A 26,263-nucleotide genomic window follows, 5' to 3' on the forward strand; every position below is an offset into this window, starting at 1 on the left:
GAAAATAAATATGTTAAAAACCCTTCAAAAGTAGTTGGTGCATAATAGATACTTAGTGTAATTTCTGAGTAGCTATCAAGGCTGTGGAAAAGATTCTGTTATTAAGATTTTAATTTTTAGTTCACACGGTATAGTTTATTCCTTTAAGAAAGAGAAAAGATTGTGAGTTTTCCAAATGAAAAGAACTGTGTGTCTAGTTTTAATTAAATTTGATCTTTACTATCAAAATAGTGATCATTTTTAATGAAACTAAAATATTGTTACCTAGGCAATACCCAAAAGCTAATTCCTCAAGACAGTGAAAAGAAATGCAAAAATTACATCAATAAGTACCAATTTGTTTCCAAATGCTAGTTTCCTTGTCACATTATATAAATTAGCCACACTATATCTGCCATGACTGTATCCGATCTTTGTGTTTTCCAATGTAACTACTGAAGTTACTTTAGAAGTTATCTAATACTACCAAGATCTCACCAGACTCAAAAATGCTGATTCTTCTTTATTTTTATTGCTCACAGGTTTTGGTCTTTCACTGATCATGGTACAACCTAATTCTCTTTTTGACTCTGTCAGAAGGCAGTTGGCTCCAGAGAAAAGTGAACACTACTCCAGGAGACACACAACTCTTGATTCTTCTCTACTATTCCAAACAGTACCAAAGAATTATGAAGGTAGCATCTAATCACCCTAACCAGTGAGAAAAATTCAAGAAATACTGCTGAAATATTTTGTCACCAACTCATTTAAATTGCCATTACACTGATGTTAACACAATGTCCAGAAAAAAAATAATTTCAATCATCTAGGTATTTTACTATAAGAAAACAACTATTGTATAACAAAATTTTTAAAATTATTTGTCTTCCATTCCATGTAAAGAATAAAATCATACAGAGGATGAAAAAATACACTAACATTTTTATTAAAATATGAGAAAGTTCAGACAAATCCGGAACATAGATAAACTTTGAGGACATTATGCTAGAGGAGATGAACCAGTCACAGAAACCCAAAATACAGTGTAATTCCACTTATAGAAGATATTTAGAGTAGAAAAAGTAATAGAAACACAGTGAATGGTTACCAAAAGAAAAGGAAATTGAAAGTTATTGTTTAATGAATATAATTTCAGTTTTACAAGATGAACATGGCTCAGGAGTGAATAGTGGTAATAATATGACATGATTGCATTTATAACACTAAACCATACACTTAAAGATGGTTAAGATCAGAAACCAAGCAACCAGCTCGCCTCCCTGGTAAGTGGCTGTGGTGTGGCAGGCTGTGGCCACCACAGGGGGAGAACCACCAGTGACTCCTGAGATCTGCACCATGTTGGAACTTAGGGCACAGGGAAACCAAGCAACCAGCTCTCCTTCCTACTAAGCAATAGTGAGCCTACTGGGGCAGGGGCTGAGAATCAAACATCCACCTCCCCATCCCCCATTAGCAAATGGGAGACAGGGATCTGAGCATCTCTTGGGAAGTTGACCATATGCAGTATAGCAAATAAGGGGGATTTCCTTCTACCACCTCTTTGAAAGCAAATATTTTTACCACTGTTTTGCTTTATTCTGATTAATGGTATTGCTTTATTCAATATTCTGTTTTTGATAAGTTCTATAATGTTCTGTATTTCATTTTATTTTGCTACACCTGATTGAAAGAACAACAGAAGACAACGAGATATACTGTGATACTGGTAATCTGCTTTGAAGTTCTGTACCAATTTCACTACACTGTCTAAATTGGCTTTGTTCCATCTTGTTCGGTTGTATTTTACTACCTTCAAAATAATTTTAAAACTTTTTTTAAACGATAGTTAAGATCATTGATATTATTATCTGCATTTTACACCAATAAAAACAATTGGGGAATGGAGAAATAAGTTTCAATATGCTTTCTGTTAGATTTCAGAATCTGATGTGGATGAAAATTCTAAGTGCCTACCCAAATATAATTGCTTAATAGAGAATATTTGCATACCAACCTAAACTTATCTTCTACCTGTCATCTTAGGTTTGATGCATAGATTTATTTGATTGAGCTCATTGCTCTCTGAGTAGTTAATTCTTTAACTAGGTAAGTACCTATCCATATTGTTCTACACTGAAAAAAAAAATTCTCAAAGCAGGAATCCATTGAATTGAATATGCTCATGTCAGCATAACCCAATAACAGAGCTGAGATTTCTTATTAATGCACAGAACGGAAAGGTGCTGGGTGCTTTGTTGACTTCTTGGAGGAAGAGCATTCCAAGCTGAGGGAATAGCAGGTGCAAAGCTGTGGAGGTAGCTGCTTGACAAAGTTCACCTGATAGAGTTCCCTGAGCCACTGCATTCAGGAAAAGTGAGGTCAGAGGAAAGTCATCTGATTTAGGTACAGCCCTTAAAATTAGAGGGCAGGTAACTGGAGCCATCACTGACTGCAAGTGCTGAATAGAAGACAGAAGTGATAGGAGGGAGGTGACAGGGAGTCTGGCAGAGAAGGTAGACAGGGAGGCACCCAGGAGTGTGGGAGCAGGGATGCCAGGGATCAGAATTCAGAGAGACAGTGGTGGACTAAGAGAAAACACACATAGCACTGCACAGCCATTTATCAAGGAAAGACTTGGATGTGGGGTAAGGAAGAATCGTTGTTCAAGGTGGGCTTTCGGCAGAGCAGGCCTGGCCACCTGAGGAAAATTAATGCCAGTTTAACCAAACACTTCCTTTCCTCCTAACCAAAGGGATCAGCTCTGTAAACTGGAGCCAGACAGAAGGGAAGTGGAGGCAGGCTGAGAACCATCACAAGCCTGCCCTCCTTTTACTGAGTTCAAGGGTACAGTTTCCTTTCTTTTGCTCCTCTAAACAAGTAAACAGTCCTAAATCAGTCATGGAGCCTGGAGAAGACTAGAAAAAAAGTGTTCTACATTCAACTAATTAAAAAATAGCATTTGATACCTTGGATAGAAACAGATGTAGGAATAAGTCAGCAGGAAGGAGGGTAGGGTAGGCTGGTCCATAACAACAGACAGATAAAAACTGAAGGAAGAAAGAGTTGACAGCTCAGAGGAATAACTGTGCTCCCAAGAGGTTATTATTAAGAAGAAGAATAAGTTGTGATTACAATGATCATTATTATTTACTTCCATTTATTAAATTAGCACTATTTGCCAGGCACAGTGTTCAGAGCTTCAGTTAGGATTTCCAGGTTTCATAGCTCTGGAGGCATAGCTGTCCATGTTGTTTATTGGTATTGTTCACTGGCAACTTGAGTGGAGATTCAGCTGAGAAATAAGATGTCAGGATGGCCCAATGTAGATTAAAATATCAGTCTTGACCCTGAAAAACAAAATTAGATAATGTGATTTAGATCGTCTGTCAAATGGGCTTTTTAATGCATCTCTCTACAAGGAAAACTTCCTTCACAAGAAGAACACGTACTCTTAACAAGCTCATACACTTGCATTCAGCGTGGGAAAAAGAAAGAGGAAGAGGAGAGACCAAGCAAGTAGATGGAACAGGGAGACAGAAAGAAGACAAAAACTTCCTCCTTTCCTTTCCTCCTAGAGAGCAGACAGCTAGTTCTCTCAATGGTATGGAAGAGAGCGAAATACCCATTTTGGTCTTATTATCTGTTTTTTTACTGAAGATAACTGTGGTTCTAAAATGTAACTCATTGGATCAAGTAATGGATCTGTGAGATAAAAGAAAATTTAAGGTTTACGTACGCATCAGTCTGATTCAGAAGTCTTCTTTCCACTGTATCATTTAACAAACATATACACAAATTCTTATAAAAATGATGGGAATTACTCAAGAAAACACAAATGAGGGGAAAGTTCAGAGCACCTCTTTATTCCACAATAGCCTTTGTGTTTATCCTGACATAGAGCCTTCCGGCCTTCAGATCAGATGGTGTGTCTGAGAAAAGTCTTGAAACAGGTTATGCCTGAAAAATTTCTTCAGAGTTTTTAGGACATGGATTGTCTGGGTGACTGAGATGGGCGAATAAAGTTAGTAAGTAGTTGTGAAGACTCCCAGGCACACTAGTAGTCAACATCCGCCTGCCAGAATTCAGCCTTCCCTTCAGCAAAGCCCACATTCAGTTCCTTCACCTGTTTCCTCCTCCTGGGTCCATCTGGCTGAGGTCTCTCCCTTTCTCTGGCACCTGAAGCAGGAAAGCTGCCTCATCCATCACAGTCCTCGCTTGTTTCCAAAGCCTTACACCTGAGCTTTTGCGTGTTTGGTCATTCCTCTCCAGTCTCCAGACACCTGGCTACTGGCAATTGCCTGATATTGGACTACTTCCTCATTCAGAGGTCTGGAATTTGCAGCTCCCTCTGGCCTACATGTCTACCTGGCTGCCAGTTCCTGGCTTTCTCCCTCATTCTTTTTTTTTTTTTTTTTTTTTTTTTTTTTTTTTTTTTTTTTCCTGTCACAGATCATTTTAACACCCAGCTTTCACACTGGACATTCCCACTTCAGCATTCTGACCTGCTCAAAACCTGGTAGTCCAGGCTAGCTCATCTATCCACCCAGCATCTACCCCGAATGTCCCAGTGTCTGTTCAGTATCACCCGTAGCTATCTGTGCACTAAAGGTGATGCTGGTTTTTTCTCCTTCTAGAGTGTCACTGGGCTCTAAGACATTTCCATCTCCCTTCATCACATACACCAGCTGGTTCTCTGTCCCAGTTAACTCCACTTAGCAGTAGTATAAGTAGTATGTGTCTATAAATGCATCGTTGTTCTTCTAATAGCAATAGAAATGTATCTTAGTGCATAGAATGTGTATATATGGTATGGATTTAAAGAATCGTTAGAATTTTTTTACATCGTTTCTCTGTGACAGATTCCATTAAGATGTCCTGATAAAATACTTTCCTTGTCAAGATAAATCATCAGCTTTTCTCTTCCCTCCCTCCCTCCCTCCATCTTTTGTTCCCTTTCTTATTTGAAAAAATCTCCTGCTTCCTATTATGTGTCTTTTATTTTGTCTTTATACTTTGGGAGAGAAAGGGGGACCAAAAAATGAATAAAGATGTGTTATGTACATGTACAAACTCCCCATGATAAGTAATCATTCTGTACTCAAACATATACTGATAAAAATTAAATAATACAAGGAGGGGGAAAAAAGATAAGCCATGGGCTTAGAATGACACCAGAGCTCAACTACTACAGATTGTCACTAATAAGATTATAAACACTAAGTAAAACAAATATCACTGGGAATAGTAGAAAATTTAACTGAACACCAGTTACATTAAAATTATGGGTTAGAATAGAAAACTAGCTATAAAAATATTCACATCAGTGCCTATACTTAGAATTTGACTTAAATATCTATAAGTTTTCTAGAAAGAACTTGAAAAATGGACCCCTAAGCCTTCACCATTCTGTATTTAGGGTCACTATAGTGGCTATAGAGAACTCCTGGTGGGCACTTCTGGTTAGAAGCAGATGGAAGTCAACACAAACTGTTCTGCTGTCTTAGATATCTCCTCTCTGCTGGTCAAGGACTCGCAAGAGCTGATTCCATGTAGAGCAGAAGTGCTGATGAGTCCTGAGTTCCCTTACTGTCCACCTTTTAGGATTCATGATGTTTGGAGTATGTATCAAAGATCTGACAGGACTTGAGCAGGGTTATCTAACCACTGGAATGTGTTCTGTTCTAAACTTAAATCTGATGTCAATTCTTAGATCTGAATGGGCTAAAAGTACCTTCAAAGACACAGAAGTGTCTACAAACAAACATAATTGGCTAAGTACTTTTTCAGAATAAACTGGTGTGATTTTACTAAGTTAGCATGGAGCATGTCAAAGCCTCCATACCTGAATCACCACCAGCGATGTCACCATCTCCAGGGCCTAGTGATATCCAGGAGTAAAAACACAAGCTTCTGAAACTGGTGTGGAGTCAAAGGTGTTTGAAAATTAGCAGGAGGTTAATTTGGTTTTGTGCACTATTAAATTAAGATAAAGAAGGACCTCAGGAGATACGTTTACACCACTACAGTACTCTGTTAACAGAGTCTTCTGAACCACAAGACAGCAAGATGCAGTTCTAGAAAGCCATATGGGCTTTACCTATCACACCTACAGCACCCAGCACCCACTCACCCACAACCACCCATAATGGCTAATAGACAATAAAGGCTTTTCTTTGTGGGGGAATACATATATATATATATATATATATATATATATATATATAAATTTTTGTTGTTTCTTGTTCAAATGTATGAGATTTTATAGCATTGTGCTAAAACTAGCTCAATATCTGATTGAAACAACCCAAGAAGAGGATGCAGAGCAAAGGCTGAATTCAGAATGCTCTGAGAAAGTACATCTGTTTTATATGAGACACACAATCTGTCTCATTCCAACCTGCATTTCTGGGTCACTTGAGACATTTAAACTGCACTTATAATTAACAGCTATTTTTAAACAGAGAAAAAATAGAGCACTGGTAAGGTACAAAAGCATTAAAATTGCCCCAGTTTCGCTTTTCAATAGGACACACCACCGCAATATGCTTCAAGATCAAAGAGAGCTCAGAAAGAGAGAGAGAGAGAGAGAAAGAGAGAGACAGGCCGATCAGTAGGGATAAATTGTTCCCATTATGATGGTGTAAGAATAGGGTTCTTTCAATTGAAACAATTTAATAACCACATTCATTACATTGGTGTCCACTTGGTTTTATCTGAGCAGTTTTTGCATAACTGGGGAGCAAGTTCAATTGAGCTTATTCTCTAGAAATTAAGATGTTCAGGGTTTGACATTCAGAAATTAGGCACTAATAGTCGACAAAGCAGTCGTCTCAAGATTCCCCCTGGATGTAGTGAGATCTGCCTACCACTAATTATATCAAATGCAAATGTACTGTCTTAAAAGGCCTGCCCAAAAGTTTCATTAGCTCATTTCAAAGCACTTAAGGTTACATTAGAGTGATGAGGGGATATCGGAGTCTCTTCTCTGGAATGTGTTTTTTAGAATCATTTTGCAAAGTATCATGTGTATAACATAAGTAAAGCAATGCAATTGGTAAACTTATTTCTTCCCCAGCATCAACAGAAGAAATATTTGGAGCTCTCCTCTAACAGCCCAACGAGATCAAGACAACCAGAGAGCATCAGGATAGACACTTCAAGTGACAATTTGACAAAGAACCTGAGAATCATTGATCCTGAAGGAGGGGTACAGAATCACTAATTTTCCAGGATTGACTTCAGCTGTGGATATCTAAGTACTAGAGAAAGTATTAGAATTTCTGCCAGCTTATTCCTTGAGAATGGTTACATTTGCTGGTTCTCAACTATACCACAGATCATAATATGTCATTTAAAAGTGTACTTTATCCTAAAGTGCTATTTAAATATATATATATATATATATATATATATATATATATATATATATTAGGAATGAAGCTTTAGAAATGGGTACAGAAGAAAAGCCAAGGTTTACATATGAGGTATTAGATACACACAATCCATTTCTGTCTCTCTTCTTCAGTAGGTGCTAAATCATATACAGGAGCATTTAAAAGACATTTCCCAGTGAACCTTAAATCCTTCTTTGTTTTCTTATTGCTGCCAAACAGGAGGATAGTAAAGAATGGTTGCGATATATAGTAGGTGGCAACTTCCTAATAGCTACATTTCTTCTTTTCTTCTTGTTTTTCCAGAAGACAAAGTATAAACACTGAAAAGTTACCCTTTACCTCTCCAAAAGCTTTTAAATAATGGTTTTATCGGGAGCAACTGCCGTTCTCCACCACACCATTTCCCCAGGTGGGATTTGCAACATAAAGCCAGCATAGGCTCATTGAGGAAAGGAGATAGACTTGTACAAATCACTAGAAAGATAAATAAGCTATAGAGATCAATAAATAAAAGCCAGGCGGAGAAAAAATCAAACTCCAGCATTCCAAACCAATTAAGATGTTATTTACTGCCCATGTGATTGCAACTTCGTTGCTCTGCTTTCTCCTATTCAGACCAAAGGCATTTGTTCCACAGAAAAAAAGATATATAACTGATGTGGAAACAGAAAATGATATAGATAGATTTTATGTCCCATAAAACTGTTAATCTGTGCTCCACATTAAATATAAAGCACATTTTTTATTTAGACACTGCACTGGCATAATTAAAATAAAGTATGCTAGCTTTATTTTTTCACTAAGGCATTTCCGACCAGAGAGATCAAATAACAGTGCAACAGCAGCATGAAATGTGGTTATAATAGCCTGAGACCACATTTCCTGAAACTAAAACATAGGAGATAATAGTGTGAAGGTACGAATTAAATGCAAATAAAACAGATTCCCTATTGTTGCTAATCCCTGGATAGGGTTGCAGTGGGGGAATTCGGCAGTAGTGTTAAGCATCTTTGTACAGTAGTCACTGGTGTGTTATCCGTTCCATTTTGAGATCATTGATGGAAACTATCAGTGAAGGATTTGAGAAGCCTGGCTGTCCACCTTTCAGGAAGTGAATGAAAGTGGCCTGGGGCAAATAGAATAAAAATACACTGCCCAGGCTGCCTGCGGGATCCCGATGGCAGTTGGCAAACACTCATTGACTTATTTTGTAATTGATACACATTTTTGTGGCAGCCTACATTTATTCCCCCACTGAAAGCTCTTTTTGATTTCAGAGGTGTGTCAGCATGTCTTAGCAAGAAACCATTTTTTGAGAGTGACTATTCCTAAAACATCCCAAAATGTAACTCAAGGAGACTTTAGCATCAGCTTGTGTTACGGTTGCTGGTTTTTCTACAGTGCAAGAAGCCTACATGGCAAGGAGCTGGAGAGTGGCTGATGTCATGTAGATGTTTGTTAGAGGGGAAAATTGTGATTTAGAGTGAATTAGCAGCATGCCTTTCCCTCTCCGCTCAGTTTCACGCAGCTCTTTCTTCTGGGGTTTTAAAGGGTCATTGGGTTATTTGTTTCTGGGGTTTTTCAAGTGAAGTGACAGAAACAGCCATTCTGATGAGAGATGACCTTAGTGTAGGCAAATAGCTAACTCATGTTTGGGAGTTTTCTGAAAAACTCTTTGTAGTTTTTCATAAAATAACATTTGTCTTACACGTCCATAACTTACCACTTTCAGGAAAGTTTGGGTGTGTTACACCCTGAAACTACAAATGGTGATAAGGATGTATGCAAAAAAAAAAAAAAAAAGTACCCTTTTTCCTTGCTTTCAGAAAATACCAGGGGTTACTGGAAAACTTTTACACTCTAGTCCTCATCTTGAAGCGTTGGATGTCTCAAAGAATGAAGAGCTCTATTTACACAGGTTAACCCTGACTTCGTTCTTTCTCCTTCTCCAAAACAAAGTGCTCATCATACACTAAGGGCAGCATAAGATGATGCGTAAGGTGCAAAAATAAAAAACTACTAGAAGATTGGTTTATATTCCTTTATATGTACTAAAAAGAGATGAAGATTTGTTCTTGTAATTCCCACATTATGGGAGGTTGTCGGAAGAACTACAAGAGTGAACCCAGTCTACACAGCCTAGAAACTTAGTAAGACTCTGTCTCCATATAAAAAATATAGAAGAGGCTGCCAATATAGGTCACTGTGAAAGTTCAGGATTCGATCCTCAGTACTATAAACAACAACAACAACAACAAAAAGGTAATAGCATAATTTAGAAAGAAATTTACACAGATCAGAGTGAACAGTCTAAAATTTTAAACTATGTTTGTGCATGATTGTTAATGTTTGGAGATTATTGGGCTTGTAGGATTATTAATCCTACAAACATTGGTATTGAGAAGACCTCTCAGAGGCTCTGTGGAGAGATGACAGGTGGTCCTCCAAAGATGTCCACATCCAAAGTCCCAGAACCTGTGAATACGGTATCTTGGGTGGCCAAAGATACTTGCAAATATGATTTAAGGGCTGGGCCTTCATATGGAGTGATTATTCTAGATTCCTTGGTCAATTTAATCATGTAAGTCCTTAAAAATCAGGATCACTGTCTAACTGGATTCAGAGGGAGAGACAGAAGAGGGTAAGACAGATGCCCTGTGAGAAGGACTTGCTCTGTCACTGCAAGTGTTGATGTGAACAAAGAGGCCACTAGTCAGCAGCCACTGGCTGGTAGCCTCTAAAAGCAAGGAAGGCAGGAAGGGAATTCTTGCTTACAGCCTGAGGAAAATGCAACTCTGTTGACCAGTAGTTTAAGCCAGGGAGACTTCTGAACTACTGAACTGTAAGATAGTGCATTTGTGTTGTTTTAAACCACTAAATTGTGTTGTTTTAAACATGATTTGTTATGACAGCAATAAGAAACTAATACATTCTGTCTTATCCTGTTCTGTGTGTTGGGGTATTTGGAAAGATCTACCATGCCAATACGTTCAAGTTGCATTCATTGAAATAGAATTTTGATCAACATCTCTGGATTTTACATCAGGAGAAAAAATAGTGAAGTCTGGCATAAGTCACATAAACATTATTTGCAAAACTAGAAATAGATTAGAAGAAATTTCTTTGGTTAAGAGACAGAGAGAGAAAGAGAAAAAGAGAGAGGTGAGAGTATTCAGACACGATCTTTGCTCATTATCTGAGTAGGAAGTGCCACTAAATTTTTAAAGTTTTTCCTAATGGAAAACAACTAAGAAAAAAAAAAAGCAGATCATGGACTAAATTGCATTTGTCCCAAATCTAAGGCACATAAGAAAATTTTAAAATTCATTCCTCAACATCTGAACTTCAGAAGATAAAATTTCCAGGAATGACAGTATCATGCTAGAAACATTAGTGTACCAGCAGGAAATAATGCCATTCTGTAGGAGGTAATAAAGCCGTGAATTGCGTCAAATTGTGTTTGGTTCATGGATGTTACTGTGCTTCTTACAGGCAGATAGAGCTAGCAGGCACAAGCACACCTGCCCATCTCCCTTAGAAAATTAATGCTGCATGCACAAACATCACTCTCAGAAATTAGGGAGCCATTTGTAGCAAAACGAAAGTGTTAGATGTATCTCCAAAGGGTACGAAATACCTCTAGTTACAGTCCTGCTCATCTTAGAAAGAACCAGTAAGCTATTTCTATGACAATTGCGGACTTCTACTCTGGCAAGATAGTATAAGAGAATATGTTAAATGAATCTGATGCTGTACTGTACTAGGCCACCACGATAGGCTCTAGCCAGGCATTGCTTTGGGTCATTGAGCGTCCCAGTCAACGTGAGGAATCTGCTCTTCTTTAAGTAAAATGTTCCATAGCATTTCCCATTAAAATGGTCCAGATTTAAAGGACATGCATTATTTTGCGTGTGTCTGTGCACACGTGTAGGGGGCTTCTTGCATTTATTTACTGAGGATAAGAAAACAGCATCTGCTTGTGAAGTTTAAAGAAACTACTTGCAGGCGCCATTGTGTACAGAGGTGTTTAAATGTTTGAGAAATAGGTAGCACAGAAAAAACGCTAAATTCTGTAGAATGCTGTCTGATTAACCTTTTGGAATCAAGTGCCGAGTGGAGGGAGCACTTTCTCTTTGCTCCTCTCTGCGGATGCCTATAGATGACACCCCAAACGGCACCTCTGGGGCTGCCACCACCTTGGCAATAATGTGTTCAGTTAATCTATACAACGCAGAGTCATCCTCTCCAAAAGTAATTCACTTTTTTAAAAACTGGAAGGAAAATAAATATGGTGCAGTAAAATTGTTGAGGAGAGGAATCTATCTGGACATTTCACAAAACATTTCATTATGCTGACAATTCCCAGAAGTACTCTCAAGAGTGCTTTAAGCTGAGGATTACTGCGCTGGAGCTGATGGACTTTTTTTGTAGCCCCTTTAAAAGGCAGTGAACCGTTTTTCTATTTTATTTAAATAATGCCCCTTAAAATGGATTTTTAGAGGTATAATAACTCCTTAAGAGTCAGTTATGCTAAACAGTTTCTCTTGATAGAAATGTTGTAAAACTCGTTAACTGCACAATTTCAGATGCCGGCTTGGTGAACACTAACTGACATGTGAATGACCAGAGTTTGTATAAATTGCGATCGTTGTTGTATCACACAGCTAGCATTGCACAAGCTGGAGGCCGCGAGGGGCTCCAACCTGACAGAAAATTACTTCAAGATGAATGAAAAGTGCTTGTTTCTCTTTATTAGTTTTTAGAGAACAATGAAAATGTTGAATTGTTTACAGAGGGCTGATTAAATGTGGTCAGCGGGGCCATGTCCCTACTGCTAACTGTGGGCCTCCCCCTCCCGCCGCCAGCCCCCAGCCCGCGTGCACCGCGCCACTCCCAGCCCCAGCCCCCACCCTCTGCTCCCGCCACATGCGTCTTCTTAGAGGCTATTATGGTGCACATCTGTGTGTGAAACCGGCTGGCTCTGACATTCCACTGCTGCTCGGCGATGCAGAGGCTTTTGTTAGGTAAAACACTGTTGTCAAGCCTAACAAGCAGGTCATGCAATTTGCAGGACGCTGCGGCACAGAGCAGCCCACGATGAATTGCTTCGGCCTCAAACAATGCTCAGTTCCATATTGGAATACGTATGTATTTCTTTCATTGTGTCACACTAAAAAGTCATGACATTGGGTTTTCTAAGGCTTTAAGAAAAAAAAACTACAGGTTGCTAAGGTTAGATTACTACAGAATAGCCTTTTTGCTGTGTTTACTTAGGACCATCAGTATCTTACGGTTAAAGAAAACAGGCATGAAGCGCTTGTTTTGGTCATTTGTGACTCTGATTACATTATGTTTGCTAGAAAGTACAGGAGGAGAGGCACTGGCTGATCACTTGGTGTCTTAAAGAGGAGGTGTGTAAAACCAGGCATCCGAGAGGAGGAGGCAAAAAAGGATTCTCACCATGCATTTCCACAAAGTAAACAGCCCTTGATGGAGAGAAATATGAGGACTCATTAATAAGCATATGGCAAGCAGGGAGGAAACAGTCTCTCTACCAGACCAAGCTAAGTGACTCAGATTCAGAAGATGTTTTGGTAAATGAAAAAATTAGGCGAAAGCAAAGTACTGCCATTTCAGCTCAACAAATGGCCTTCCATGATCCGTACCCTTCTCACTCGTAAACACACTCACACACGAACAGACATGCGTGCACATGGAAATCAGCAGTCACAGACAGCAGTTCAAATGCTATTTGTGGCACTGTGATACAAACCATAGCACACACAGGGCCTGATGTGCAAGCAGGGTGCTCTCCCCTTCTGTGCAGAACATGCAGTCGGAGTCTATTATGTGTATAAACAATGGCATATGTAATTACCTTTGCAGGGTGGCAATTATTCCTCAGAATCAACAACCAGAGTGAAAGCATGCTCCCCCAAAAGACATTTGGGGATCAATTCTGGGTCAGTTACATCAGACTTTGATTTATCACATGGTGTCAGACCATGTTATAAAAAGAAAGTTTAAAAAAATGCATTATATGAGGTAAAGACTAAAAGTTTGACTCAAATTGGTTTGTTTCCAACTTTGCTTTCTCCCAATTCCTCTGCCTTCCCTTGATTCTCAAAACAACTATGATTTGCTGGGTTTTATCCTTTAGACAGTGTGTTCTGCAAGAATATTAAATACAATGAATCTGGACTTTATCCAGATTGGAGCTGACCCCCCTACACACACACACACACACACACACACACACACACACACACTAGGAACTGGGAATTACTCCTAGGATGCAGCCGTCAATCAGCCTTTGGAGCCTGAGAGATCTGGATATGGATTCCATAAGGTAAGCAAGACGCTTCCATGGTGGATGGCACCCTCCCTGCATGGATGCTGTGAGGTTCAATGCGGTAACTCAGTGAGAGAACATATTGAAGCACTCAGCTCAGCCCTGGGCACAGGATAAGCACTCAGTAAACAGACTGATTATTATGCTACTGACAGATGAGCCACAGGGGAGATATCATTGAAGGGCCTGCCCAGGGTAGAGAGGGAGGCCAAGACCAGTAGCAGCAGAGTGGACACTGGTAACAGGGCTGAATCAGCCAGCACTACTAATCCCAAGACACAGTTTAAGGGGACCAGGAAACTCAAATGTATTAAAAATTCCAGTTATTTGGACTTCTCAGTAGACTGACTGTAAACTACCAACCAGTGAAAGTGCTAAGTCGCACTTCTTCTACAGAGCCTTAAGAAATAAAAGTAAAAAAAGTACTTCATGACCACCAAATGCTTACACAATACACACCCACAATTTAGTATAACACCAGTGGATCATTAATAGTTCCTGGAAGCTACTTCTCACCAACCCGAAATGACATGCATACAAATAGCATGACCAGGAGTTTGATGGTGGGGTGATTTGTTCTATTAAGGTTGAATCAGATAACCAAAGTTATTGGTCAGATTAGAGCTATTCCTTACTAAAAAACAAAAATCACAAATTGAGTCAAAAGAGGTGGTATGAAAAAGCTCATCAAATGATGTAGGGTGCGATCTGCAGTGCCATTCAAAGAACACTTAAAATCCATGCTATCCCAGCAGCATTGTTTATTTGATAAGATGGAAACGGCACTGACGCTATTCATTTCTCAAACAGCACACAGCGTTATTGGCAGTGTGTATTGGCAGCTTAATTAAGAAGTCTGTTGATGATGTTAAAAAAGAAAAGCTGGTTCATTTTCAATTCAGATGGACACTACTCAAGACAAAGACTTGTCTATTATTGGCTCATACATACTAAAATGTGTCACAGACACTACATAAAATGTCTAGTGGCTTCAGTCAAATCAATGTCATAACACTGGAAAAATCATGACTTAAACTTATTCTCAGCTCAGAAACAATTTTTTAGAAAAACTGTGGAGTCACTCAACCTATGGAATAAAAGGAATCATGCAATGAATACTGAAAAAAATATTTAGTCAAATTTCATATAGAATCAGTGCCCAACTGTGCTCTACCCCCTCTCTTAGCAATATTGGGCCCATTAATGTCACCCCCAAGATTGAACAAGATCTATCTCCCTCCTTTTGGTAGTCACCCACTCAGAATAGTGGGTGCTGGGGCAGGGAAGGCAGATGCCCATAAAGATAGCAGGTGTAATTCACCTTCCTAACCCCAAGAAGTATACAATCAATATATTTTCCAACATACAAGCTATACCCAAAGGAAAAACACTAGAATTTAATTCAAATTAACTCAAACTATGTTGTATTAATGTATCTAAAACCTGCAGAATATTTATGTAATCAATAAAATGGGTCCTATCTCAGCACCACAAAAGTAATACAAAATAAAATGGGTCATATCTCTTAGAACTTAAAGAACAACAACAAAGAAATGAATTGAAATGTCCCGAGGTTTTCACATTAGAGTTTTGTTGTTGTTATTGTTGTTGTACTTTATTTTGTTTTTCATTAATGGGGCTTACAATAATTACAGAGCACACTTTTCCATTCACTGCTCTCTTGTCATAGGGACACACCTAATTAAAAACAAAAGAACACAATATGCGTGCTGAAACTAATAGCAAATTCATTAAAAGCAGGCTCCATGTGCATTTGTCTCCCTCATTTTCTCTCTCCTATTTTTTGCACTGGCTCACACACAGTAAGCACTCAAATGAAAAGCAATGCATGTTTCAATTCACATTCATTTGGAGGGGTGGCACTGATTTAAGGAGTAACTGAGGCAAAAAGGATAGGTTGAATCTTTGCTGATTTCTGGTTGCTGAAACACAAGTATTTGAAGACATCCTGGGTGAACAGGTGGAACCATGAACCAGGCTGGCATTCTCCATGTCTTGATTCATTTCCATTTTTTCCAAAACATAATAATGTAATCCTCAAATGAGTCTATTTCCAATAATAAAACATGAAAGGTGATTTGAAGTAGATATTCAAGGGGTGTCTGCCCCAGTACATCTGTGAACAAAACAGAAACCAATTATTAATCCACACCTTTCTACGAACAACTTTTTAGAAGTACAAAAGTTGGCCTTTTCCCAATCACTGAAATGTATTTAGTTGAATGTTTTAAAACACAACATGGGCCATTTATGGTGATAATGTTAGTGAAAGTTTTCTTTCTCTGCTTCAAAAAATTATTTTGAAACCCACCCCACACCCCATGCAGATGCAAACTTAATAAAATCAGAAATACCACACATTCATGTACTTTGAAGAGAGATTTTCCCTACCCAGGTAGGAATTCTTCATTTTCTTTCTCCATCATGATAAATAAAAATAATGCCTTTCTTGAGATTCCGCGCCCCAGCCCTGTGTAAGTAAAGTCCCCACTGCTCCCTACTGTGTGGCACCACATGGGTACCTGAGAAGCAAGCACTGACAGTCAGAGAGGCTGGTTGTGAAGCCACCCATCAATCAAGCACACATGCTATTCAACAGAGGCGCCACTTGAGCAGCCAGGGGTCCAGACAGATACTTCCCACCTCAGTTATGGTGGCAAAGGCCCCATGAAAACAGCACAGAAGCGTCCAGGTAGGTCCCACCTTGGGCTTCCCAGTTGCACCCATTGACATCAGTGATACCAACTTGGGCCAGGAAAGATGAACATCTTGTAAAGAAACATTACCCATTCTCATGCTCAAGGGCTACTGTCTCCCTGAACCATCCCTCCGAGTACTCTGTTTTGTGGTGCTTTGTGTTTTGCCTTGAATTTAAATCTACTTGATCCTGATAAAAACCCTTCCCTTGGTTTTAGTCCAGGACCCCATCCAGCTGTGATGAGGCTGCCCACTACCCTGACACCACCACTCCTGACTCTGAACCTTACCTGCCTGCTATCATCCAGTTGGCCACACCTCGCACTGCACTGGATTTCCTCAGCTGTCAATCCCAAATCATCACACACTCTGAATAACTGAAGACTGGACTGCAGCTCAACCTTAGTGAAGCTGGATTCCCAATCTGATACACCTAACCTTGGCTTCCTCTTTTTCCCTGGGAATCTGTGTTGCTAAGATACTTTAAACAAATTCTCCCCCTCCACAGCCTAGGCAAATTATAACACTGTAATTTTGGGATATATATATATAATTTTGGAGATAAATATTATTACAGCTTTACCCTAACCTGAGTTTTAAAGTCTACTACTTTCCTGCTCCACTGTATTACATGAAGTCTGCCTCAATCACATAGGTTTACCAATCTCTGAGGCCACTCTGAACCTTCATTCACAGCCTGTCTCTGCCTTCTTAATTAGCTCCTTTTCACCCTTTGGCACTCTACTCCTGATACAATCTAAGAAGCTTTCCCAAGAAACAAATCTACACTGCTTTATCCTTAATCGGAAGTCCTCTGGAATAATCAGTAACGCACATCTTGGTCCTTGGGTTTTGCTAAATGTTTTGTATGCTAGAGCTCTTCAGGTACACTGAGCTAAAGGCCACATCTCACATCTCGTACTTGCGGTAATGGCTCTGGAGGACCTGGTGTATCTCTAGAGTATTTTGGTGATCCAAAGCACAAGAACAGAAAATTTCTATCCCCATCCTATCCTTCCACTGCCCCTCCACCTGCCCCCAAATAGCCCAGCCCCAAGATCCCTGAATCAATTACCAACTCAACTAAATCTCTTGACAGCAGGGGAAATATTGCTATAGGGTATTAAGGGAGAAGATTAAAATCCTAACTTCTGCGGCCTGTGATCTCTCTGAAGTTTTCTCTTCTAGAGTTCTTATTTTCTTTAGTTGTTTGTTTCTACACCCACCTGGCCAGTGTGATAAAACTGGTCTGGAACAGCCTCTCACTTAGAAGATACCCTTACCCAAGACACACACACACACACACACACACACACACACACACACACATACTTCTTCGCCAGATAAGACCTGATTAAGATAGGTAGATAGATAGATGATAGATAGATAGATAGATAGATAGATAGATATAGATGGTAGATAGATAGATAAATAGATGAGAGATAGATGGATATAGAAACATATGAAATATATATATATATATATATATATATAGAGAGAGAGAGAGAGAGAGAGAGAGAGAGAGAGAGAGAGATACAGATATATCTGCTTTATTTTTTTCTGCCTCCTCTTAACCCCAGTGAAGTAAGATCTAAACAGCTGAGCACAGGGCAAAGGGACCCCGTGTTCCAGCAGCTCCACATAGATATAGAAACTCATCAGAGATTCCTTAAATTGGGGGAAGGGAACCCACATAGTGTGAGAATACGTGTGTGTGTGTGTGTGTGTGTGTGTGTGTGTGTGTCTGTGTGTCTGTGTGTGTGTTTGTGTGTCTCCCACCCTGTGCTTATCTCCTACAAGTTTCTGTGGTCCCAAGAAACACCTAGGCAAGGATCTTAGAATTCATCTCAGTACAACTAATATCTAAGGTTGTCTCAATAAATGTGCATGAACTGCTTTTTCTATAGTAAATACTAAATAAATGTCTACGCTTTATCAGAATAGACCAAGAAGAATTCTGAGACACTAAAGTTCTGTATCAGAGTTGCTTAGGATTCATGCATTGAATACAGGCAAAACCCTAGATAAATTTTATTTCTATGAAGATATTTCTCTGAGAACACATTCCTTATAACATGGATCTTTGAATCTGAGACCTTTTTAAGAGTGAGAATGAAGGAAGACAAATCCTGGGGATTTCACAAGACTTTCTGCCAAGGAGTAAAGCCAGTGGACTTCTAGTGTGAAATTTTGCATCAGTACTTGCAGATGGCCAGAGTTGACTGTAGGATCATGTAATATTCATGATATCTCACATATTTTGGATATTTAAAGATATCATACACACTAGATACATATATACATAACCTTGATATGATACTACTTGAAAAGAAAAGGATAATAGATTTAGGCATATCTTAAAGTCATAAGATCATCTGTTACTTGGACAAGTCTATGGCTAGAGCTGTGCTTTGAAATAAAGCTTATATTAACGTGTGGCAGAGAGACTGCCAACTCCCCCTTCTTCCTTCACAGCCCCTTAGTTTTAAGGTGTACTCTATTTTGAGGTCTCCCTGGAAGCTAGGTATGGCTGGTGGGTTGAGATAGTAGTTAAGAGGTCAGCTTTCAAGAAATGCTTAGACAGAGTACTTAAGCATTCATACTGAATGAGGCCAATATCCAGGGGCAGCAAAGGATTAAGAAGTTTTATTCCTTCCTTAGCTAAAAATATAAACCTAACCAATCTGGAGCTGATTCAAGGAACAGCTTCTACTGTGTCAAGGAACTCCTTCTATCTAGCTTAAGCTATTATGCTCTGGTGTCTCCTAACCAGGGTACAGGTTAGTCTGTGTTTGCACATATTGCACTATAATTCCATTTGGCCATTTTACAGTTGCCTAACCTTGCATGAAACATTTAAACTCTAGAAAAAAATGTTTTTCCTATTCCTACTAAATAGAGTTGTCATTAGCAACATCAAACCATGTCTTTCTTGTTATTGTTCCTATTATAGCCTCAGCTTCTTGGAAAAGTGCCTGCATATGGTAGACACTCAATAAATATTAACAATTACTCCTGATATTGCTGGCATTACAGATATAGACAAATAATGCCACACTATACAACCAACCACTCAGTACTTCCAACAGTGCTCTGATCTGATCTAACTCATTGTAATGGTGTATGTTACAGGGAGCCCTTTTTCTTATCCAAACCTTCAACAAGATGGTCTGACAGAAGAATCTGTCTGACTTGCAAACTTGTGAACACAAAAACCCATATATGGAAACACTGGTAGTCACAATGTTGGGGCACAGTTATAATGTAGGAGCCCATTTATAAGATAGCGAACTTACAGATGTTTCATGATCAATTAGAGGTCTCTGATCAAGTTCCTGTTGTGCTGTTTCTACTGAATTCAATTGACTTTGATCCCAGAGTATTTCTATATTATGATAAACAATTCCTTTGTTTCAAGACTAGCCTGCCTGTCAATATATGAATCAATGTATGTAACCAATGTTTTTTTACTTGCTTTGTGCCTCCCACCTCTAAATTCTATATAAACCAAACCCTTTCTAAATTTAGCACTGTTGCCTTTTGAGGAATTATCCCACAACAGTCCACTGGCATGAAATCCAACCGTCCGCTGGTGCAAAGATTAAATGCTGCCTTCTGATCTCCTTGGTGCGAAGAGTCTTCCTTTCAGATCAGTGGGGTTTGGCTTGGCTTGGGAATTTTCCCACAACAACTTATTGAACTGACTTAACTTTTAAATGATTCACATAATACTACAAGAAACCGACCTCTGAGCAGTCTTACAGCTGCACTGTAGCGGTGCAGAGTGATGAGATTCCTTATGGTATATTTGTGTGCGCTTATAACTTTTTCTAATTATTCTCATCCCCGTGACCCAGTCCACCATTCTTTCTCCCTCCCCAACCCTTTCCCCATCTGCAGAAGACTAGTTTTCATCCTGTCTCCTTTGCTTTTTATTTTTATTTATTTTTAGAGTTTTTAATATCAGAGAAAGTACACAATTTTTAACCTTTCTGAGACTGGCTTATTTCACTTAACATGATGATCTCCATGTCCACCCATTTGTCTGCAAACAACATGATTTTTTCTTCTTTATGCCTAAATAGTACTCTACAGTACAACTGTGTCGTGTTTCTTTTATCCATTAATCTGTGATGGGCATCTAGACTGTTTCCACAGCGTGGATATTGTGAATTGTGCCTTTATACACAGGGGTATGCAAATACCACTATAATATGCTGTCTTTAAGTCTTTCAGGAATATACTGAGCGGCGGTGTGATCCGGTCAAAGTATACTATACCTATTTTCAGTTTTTTGAGGACTCTCCACACTAATTTCTGTAATGGTTGCACGAGCTTACATTTCCACCAGCACTGTAGGAAATTTCCCTTCTCCCTTCATCCTCACAAGTATTTGTTGTTTTTTTGTATTCTTTACGATACTAGTTCTGACTGGGGTGAAGTAGGATCTCAGTGTAGTTTTAATTTGCATTTCCCTCATGGCTAAACTAGCTGGAGTCTTTCATATATTCATTGACGGTTTTTATTTCTTCTTTTGAGAATTCTCTGTTCAGTTAACTTGTCTATATATTGTTTGGGCTATTTGAAAAACCTGGAGTTGTGTAAAATGCTTTTTGATTGTAAACTTGATTATAATAGCAAAGAATATCAAGAAACATAGTTTTTCTACTTTTGCAAAGGAAGATGGTACCTCGCAAATGAGAGTTCTCAGTAGAATACATTTCTCCTATTAAGAGCACTTAATAAACACACACACACACCTGGCTGTTATTATTTTACCACCAGTGGCATCCATTTGCCAGTCATTCATCTGAGTCTGGTTTATTGAGGTGATGGATTCTACAAATTGCTCATGGCCATCACTAAGGCCATCACTTTAGGTTACAGGTTCCAGGGAGCACGTTATGTTGTTTGTGCTGCTCCTCCACACAGATTCTGAAACATAAGGAAAAAAAATTTTTTTGTCTTTTTTGTTTTTATCAGTACCAGGGATCGAACTCCCAACTGCCTGCTTGCAAGGCAGGCGCTTATGCCGCTGAGCTAAATCCCTAGCCCTGGGAAAAATTTTTAAAAAATAAAGTTCCATCAGGACTTGCCATTTCTTTTCTCCCAACAAATGTGAGGAGTGGTCCCACTTTTTATTAATTACATATAAAGTTCTATTCCTTTCTACTTAATATGAAAACCTTTGATAAAGGACAGAATATCACACATAAAATTCACTATGGAGTAATTTTCTAAGATAAAGCCCTTGTGCCTTACTTTTAAAATATTATTCTTCCTCCTTTCATGAATTGATTTAGCCATGTTTACTCCTTTATAAATTTCCCACTCATGTACTTAAAATTCTCTCCAAGAATGAAGATTACATCTGGAGTAAAATTCATTAATGCAGGTAAACGGAAAAAGAGAGTTCTGAATGAATGCCAAATCTAAATGATCATAATAGCAATACTAGAAGCATGAGAGTTTACTTCTTGGAAGTCACCACACTGAATACTGCACTTACACAGACTGTTCCACTTGTCCTCACGGGCAAAGTCCCGGAGCAGACACTGCTGTGGTTTGAACACTTTGTTCCGCCCAAACTTCCTGTTGACATTTAATCACCACCGTAACTGTGATAAGATGCAGGATATTTAAAAGGTAACTTAACCATAGGGAGTTCATGCTCATGAGGGGGACCCCCAGCTCTGCCTCTGTGCTCCTCAACCCTCCACACCTCCTGTTTTATCTTCCATCATGTGAGAATGAGGCAAGATTGCTCTCACCAGATGCTGGCATGTGGATCTTGGACATCCCAGACTCCAAAACTGTGAGAAATAAATCTTTGTTCTCTATAAATTATCCAGTTTCAGGTACTTTGTTATAGAAGCATAAACAAACTAAAATAAGATCAATCTTTCTTCTGCAACTAGAAGGCAAAACTTAAGCGATGTTCCAGTACTCACCCAGGACCACATAGCTAATAAGCAACCCAACTACTTCCAAATCTGAGTTGGCCTGGCTCCAAAGCCCCGTCTCTTTATAACCACCACAAACTGCTAGATTTTCCCTCTAACCTAATAATAATAAAAATCAATATTTCAGATGAGATCAACAAACTCTAAAGAACCTTGCCTTAGTGAAAAAAATAATAAATATTTGAAGTCAGCTTACCACTTATTTTAGGTAGGAAATAATAACTTGCCATTGATACAGTAAGTGCTTCACACCAAACATTTCCTATACACCAAATCTACCTTCAGAGTAACCCCGCATAGTAGGTAACTGTCTCTGTTTTACAGATGGGGGGGAAATACTCAGAAGAGCTAAGGTCAGGTAGCCAGAGAGTGGCCTAAAGCTTTGTTCTGACTCTCTACTTCATTACCCCTCATGGGAGACCCGTCTCTAAAGTGCTTCAAAAGTCTGCTTCTTAAAAGAGTAGTGCCAGTCCCTGCAATTTTATTTATACTGTTTATTAGCTCAGCAAACTTGACTTCCAAGACAATGCAAAAATAAACTTTAACCCAGGCTCTGCCCTCATTTTCATAAATTCCAAATTTAGTGAGGTTCATGTTATGTTAATGGCTTTTACTGTATATGGGGAAGAGTTTAACAGTCACTTAGCCCTGCTCTATCTCCATTAGCAAATCTAAAAAGCCACACAAAGGTGAAGGAAGGAAGAGCCGTGACCTCAGAAGTGCAACAAATAAGAAATGCCTGCAATCTGTACTCCAGCAAAGAGTCAGAATAGAAAATGGCCAGTACATAACAACAAATTCAGCCCTACAAATTTAAGTGCTCTACTCATCAATTAAAGAAAATTAACCTAATCAGATGCTCATATTAAGCAATAGAGCCATAGCAAATCGGCAATCATAATTAAAAGTCCATTTCAGATCTCTTTGGTGAGCAGTGAAATGATCTCACACAGCCAGACTGCCTGGCCCCTTCCACAGCGCTGCATAAATGTGCACATTATGTGATAATTCCTTCCCATCTAATGTGGTCATCTTTGTTCTCCATGCTGCGCTTGTGTCTAACACAGACATGGTTCCCTGTGCATCCTGAGTGGGAAAAACTGTACAAAATGTGGCAGTCAAGCACATATCTGTAGCAGTTTCCGGTGATCCCACAGCCAGATCCACAATACACAAGGTTTTCCTGTGTTGGTTATCACAATACTACAAGTATTCCAAATGAGTCCTACAGGCTTTGCAAGGGGTGGCTAAAGAAGTCAGAAATTTACTGCTCTGCCAAGTTACATCACACTGATTTTCACTTTTCTGCAGGCAGGCTTGGCACACAGCTGCCATGTGCCTCTGCCAGGGGAGCAGCCTGGAGATGCAAGCAGTGCGATCCAGGTAAAGGGCAGCCCTACTCTTTTTTTAGGCCTGATACACATGGTGGAAGAGGAAGTGGGGCCACACTGAAGATCTCTTGTCATCTGGCTAGACTCTCAGAAGGTCACCTGCTTCCTGGTGGTATAGCCAAGTTGTAGAAGGAGATAGTTTTTAGAGGACCCTCTTGAGGGATAGGCTTGTAGTCTTGGACACCTGGAAAAAACTCATCTCCCGTAGCTATGCTATATGAGGCATAAAAGTATAAACCTCTCCTCCAAAAAGTGCAACTCAATCCAACTATTCTGCGTGGCAGCTAACATGGAGTGTCAATTTGATTGATTGTGAGATCCAGCCCGGGGATTAGTGGAGCACTTTCTGAGTGTGTCTGGGTCACGGAGGCGTGGCCTTGGCATCTGTCTGGTCCCTCACCTTTTTCTTTCTAGCACTGCTCCCCTGCTCTTCTTCCTGGCCATCATAACTAAACAGCTTTGCTGCACCACAGCCATGCACTGTGATGTCTCTGCCTCGGACACACACACACACACACACACACACATTCACATGTGGGTTGTAAAAAGTTAAGAAATAACTCAAAAATAAAACAGACAGGAGAGCAGACTATAACCTCTATCACTGAGTAAAGCCAGGAGAGGGGAAGTAGCCTAGTATGGAAGCCAAAATACATCCAGCTGACTGTAGTACCAAACTGTGCCATCCCTGTAAGCCAGGAGAGTGACAGCTGGGTGGCCCTCTAGCCTTTGGAAGGGAAAATATGTGCACTTAGAGGACACCCTTCTCCAAAAGAAGCAGTATGACATTAAGCTGAGCTGACCCACAAATCACCCAAAATTTACCATGTAGTTAAGTCCCCCTCTGGGGTGCAGTAATAAAAGTGATCCATGAAGTGAGAATACAGTGTGCCTGAGAGAGTTGCCTTGCAACACCAGGGGTGGCCGCAGCCAGATCGCAAAAAGCTAGAGTAAATGGGAAGAAGACAGTGGCCTGAAAGACAAGTTTCTACTTAAAAGGAAATAATCCTGAGAGCAGGAAATTTAAGAAAGGAGCTTTTGGTTGGGCTGCTCATCTGTCTGTTTGTAAAGAAGAGGCCAACAAAGTGTCAAAGATGAAAATGGAAAAGTCTGAACAATGGACATCCAGAGTCAAAACAGAGTGATACAACCATGGACACAAGCGAACATGAATGCCTCTCGTTGAGAAATCAACAAAAGAGAAAGAGGAGAAGCTGAGTTCCTATCATGGAGTCAGTTCTGTACAAAGGTAGATAGATCCTAAAGCTAAATCCAGAACCCAAAAAGTAAAGTTGCAAACTGCCAAGGGCTGGCCACGGTAAATTCATGGCAAAACTTAGCAGAACCATGACCTACTTGTAAATATTTTATCAAATGTGAAACTTTTGAGAAATTATGTTGATTATTATTTATAAGTCATTGCTTACATTAGCATTCATATATATAAACATACACACACACGTGTGGTATCATTTGACATGTGAGTCAAGACATTAGTCGATTTCATGCTCCTTTGCCCCCAAGGACTCTAAGTAGTAAAGCTTTTCACAAACAATGGTGGTGGACACTTGACTTGCCCTATGCACTTGTATGCCAGAAAGGCTGTGCAAAGTTTCCACTGATCTCTTTTCGCGCCAGAGTTTCAATGGCCGCAGCAGTCCCAGCGTGACACAGCTGCTTCCCAGTAAACAGATTCCTTTGTGATAAAACAAGAGGGAAAACTACCTGTCTTTCAACCATCCCTAGCATGGCATCAGGTCCCCATTCCTCAGTGGCTCCTCCTAACGAACAGGCTTTGTAAAATATGTGCCACAGCCCTGCTCGGGCTGCTCTGCTGCTATTAGAGTTGTGCCGCATTTGGTTAAGTGTGGAGGCTGGCACCACAGAGGATCCATAATGGTGATTATCATGCAAATCAGCCTCCCGCGAGTGAGCCGCTCCTCCGCGGAGACCTTCCAGCTTTGCTTTCCCCTGGTGCCGCTCCATTGTCCCCAGGATAAAGCGAATGGTCTCCACCACAGACCCGGGATGCCACCGAGATTGGTTCTCCTGACAGAGATTAGTGGGCAGCAATGAATCTTTCACTCGGGGTAGAAATATGATTTTATTTAAGAAAATAATCATACATAATTGGGCTTCTGTCACTTTAAATTTTAATGGGGAGAGTAATATGGAGGCTGCTGGAACTTTAAATTATGGCTTTCAGAAGCTTCACACTGAATCTTTCAATTATTCTCTGTAAGTACTTTCTCAAAGCATGTGCCACCATGACATTGATATCACAATTCAAATCTAAATTCAAAACTGACTGCAAGGCTGTGAGCTCTACGCTGGCGTGTGGGCTGCCTCATTTTATCTTTGAACATCTGACGAGGCGAATCAAGAGGCTCCCTCCCAGAGCCCTGCCAGCTGTTTGCCAAATATTCAAATCCCCTGGCAAGCAGAAGGGCCTTTCCGACTTCCCCA

General features: G+C 39.7%; 1 protein-coding gene across 14 annotated transcripts in view; it reads right to left on the bottom strand.

Moving 5' to 3' along the window:
• Positions 1–901: 901 nt before the first annotated feature.
• LOC106025699 (uncharacterized) overlaps positions 902–26,263 on the bottom strand; it is a 142,435-nt gene continuing 117,073 nt past the window's right edge. For 10 of the 14 annotated variants that reach the window (XR_002789110.2, XR_002789108.2, XR_002789105.2 and 7 more), the window contains 2 exons: positions 21,204–21,378; positions 3,120–15,862 (listed from right to left, as the gene is read on the bottom strand). Coding sequence is in view for 1 of the 14 variants with exons in the window: in XM_063245348.1 (XP_063101418.1) it covers positions 25,376–25,846 (471 nt within the window). In the remaining 13 variants the exon portion in view is untranslated. Of the gene's footprint in view, positions 15,863–21,203; positions 21,379–21,952; positions 25,847–26,263 lie in introns of all 14 variants that reach the window. The other 4 variants (XR_002789101.2, XM_063245348.1, XR_010046416.1 and 1 more) reach the window with 4 other exon arrangements.

This window comes from Cavia porcellus, unplaced genomic scaffold (assembly GCF_034190915.1).
Source record: "Cavia porcellus strain 051 isolate PalLab524CR breed Dunkin Hartley unplaced genomic scaffold, mCavPor4.1 scaffold_2, whole genome shotgun sequence".
NCBI lineage: Eukaryota > Metazoa > Chordata > Mammalia > Rodentia > Caviidae > Cavia > Cavia porcellus.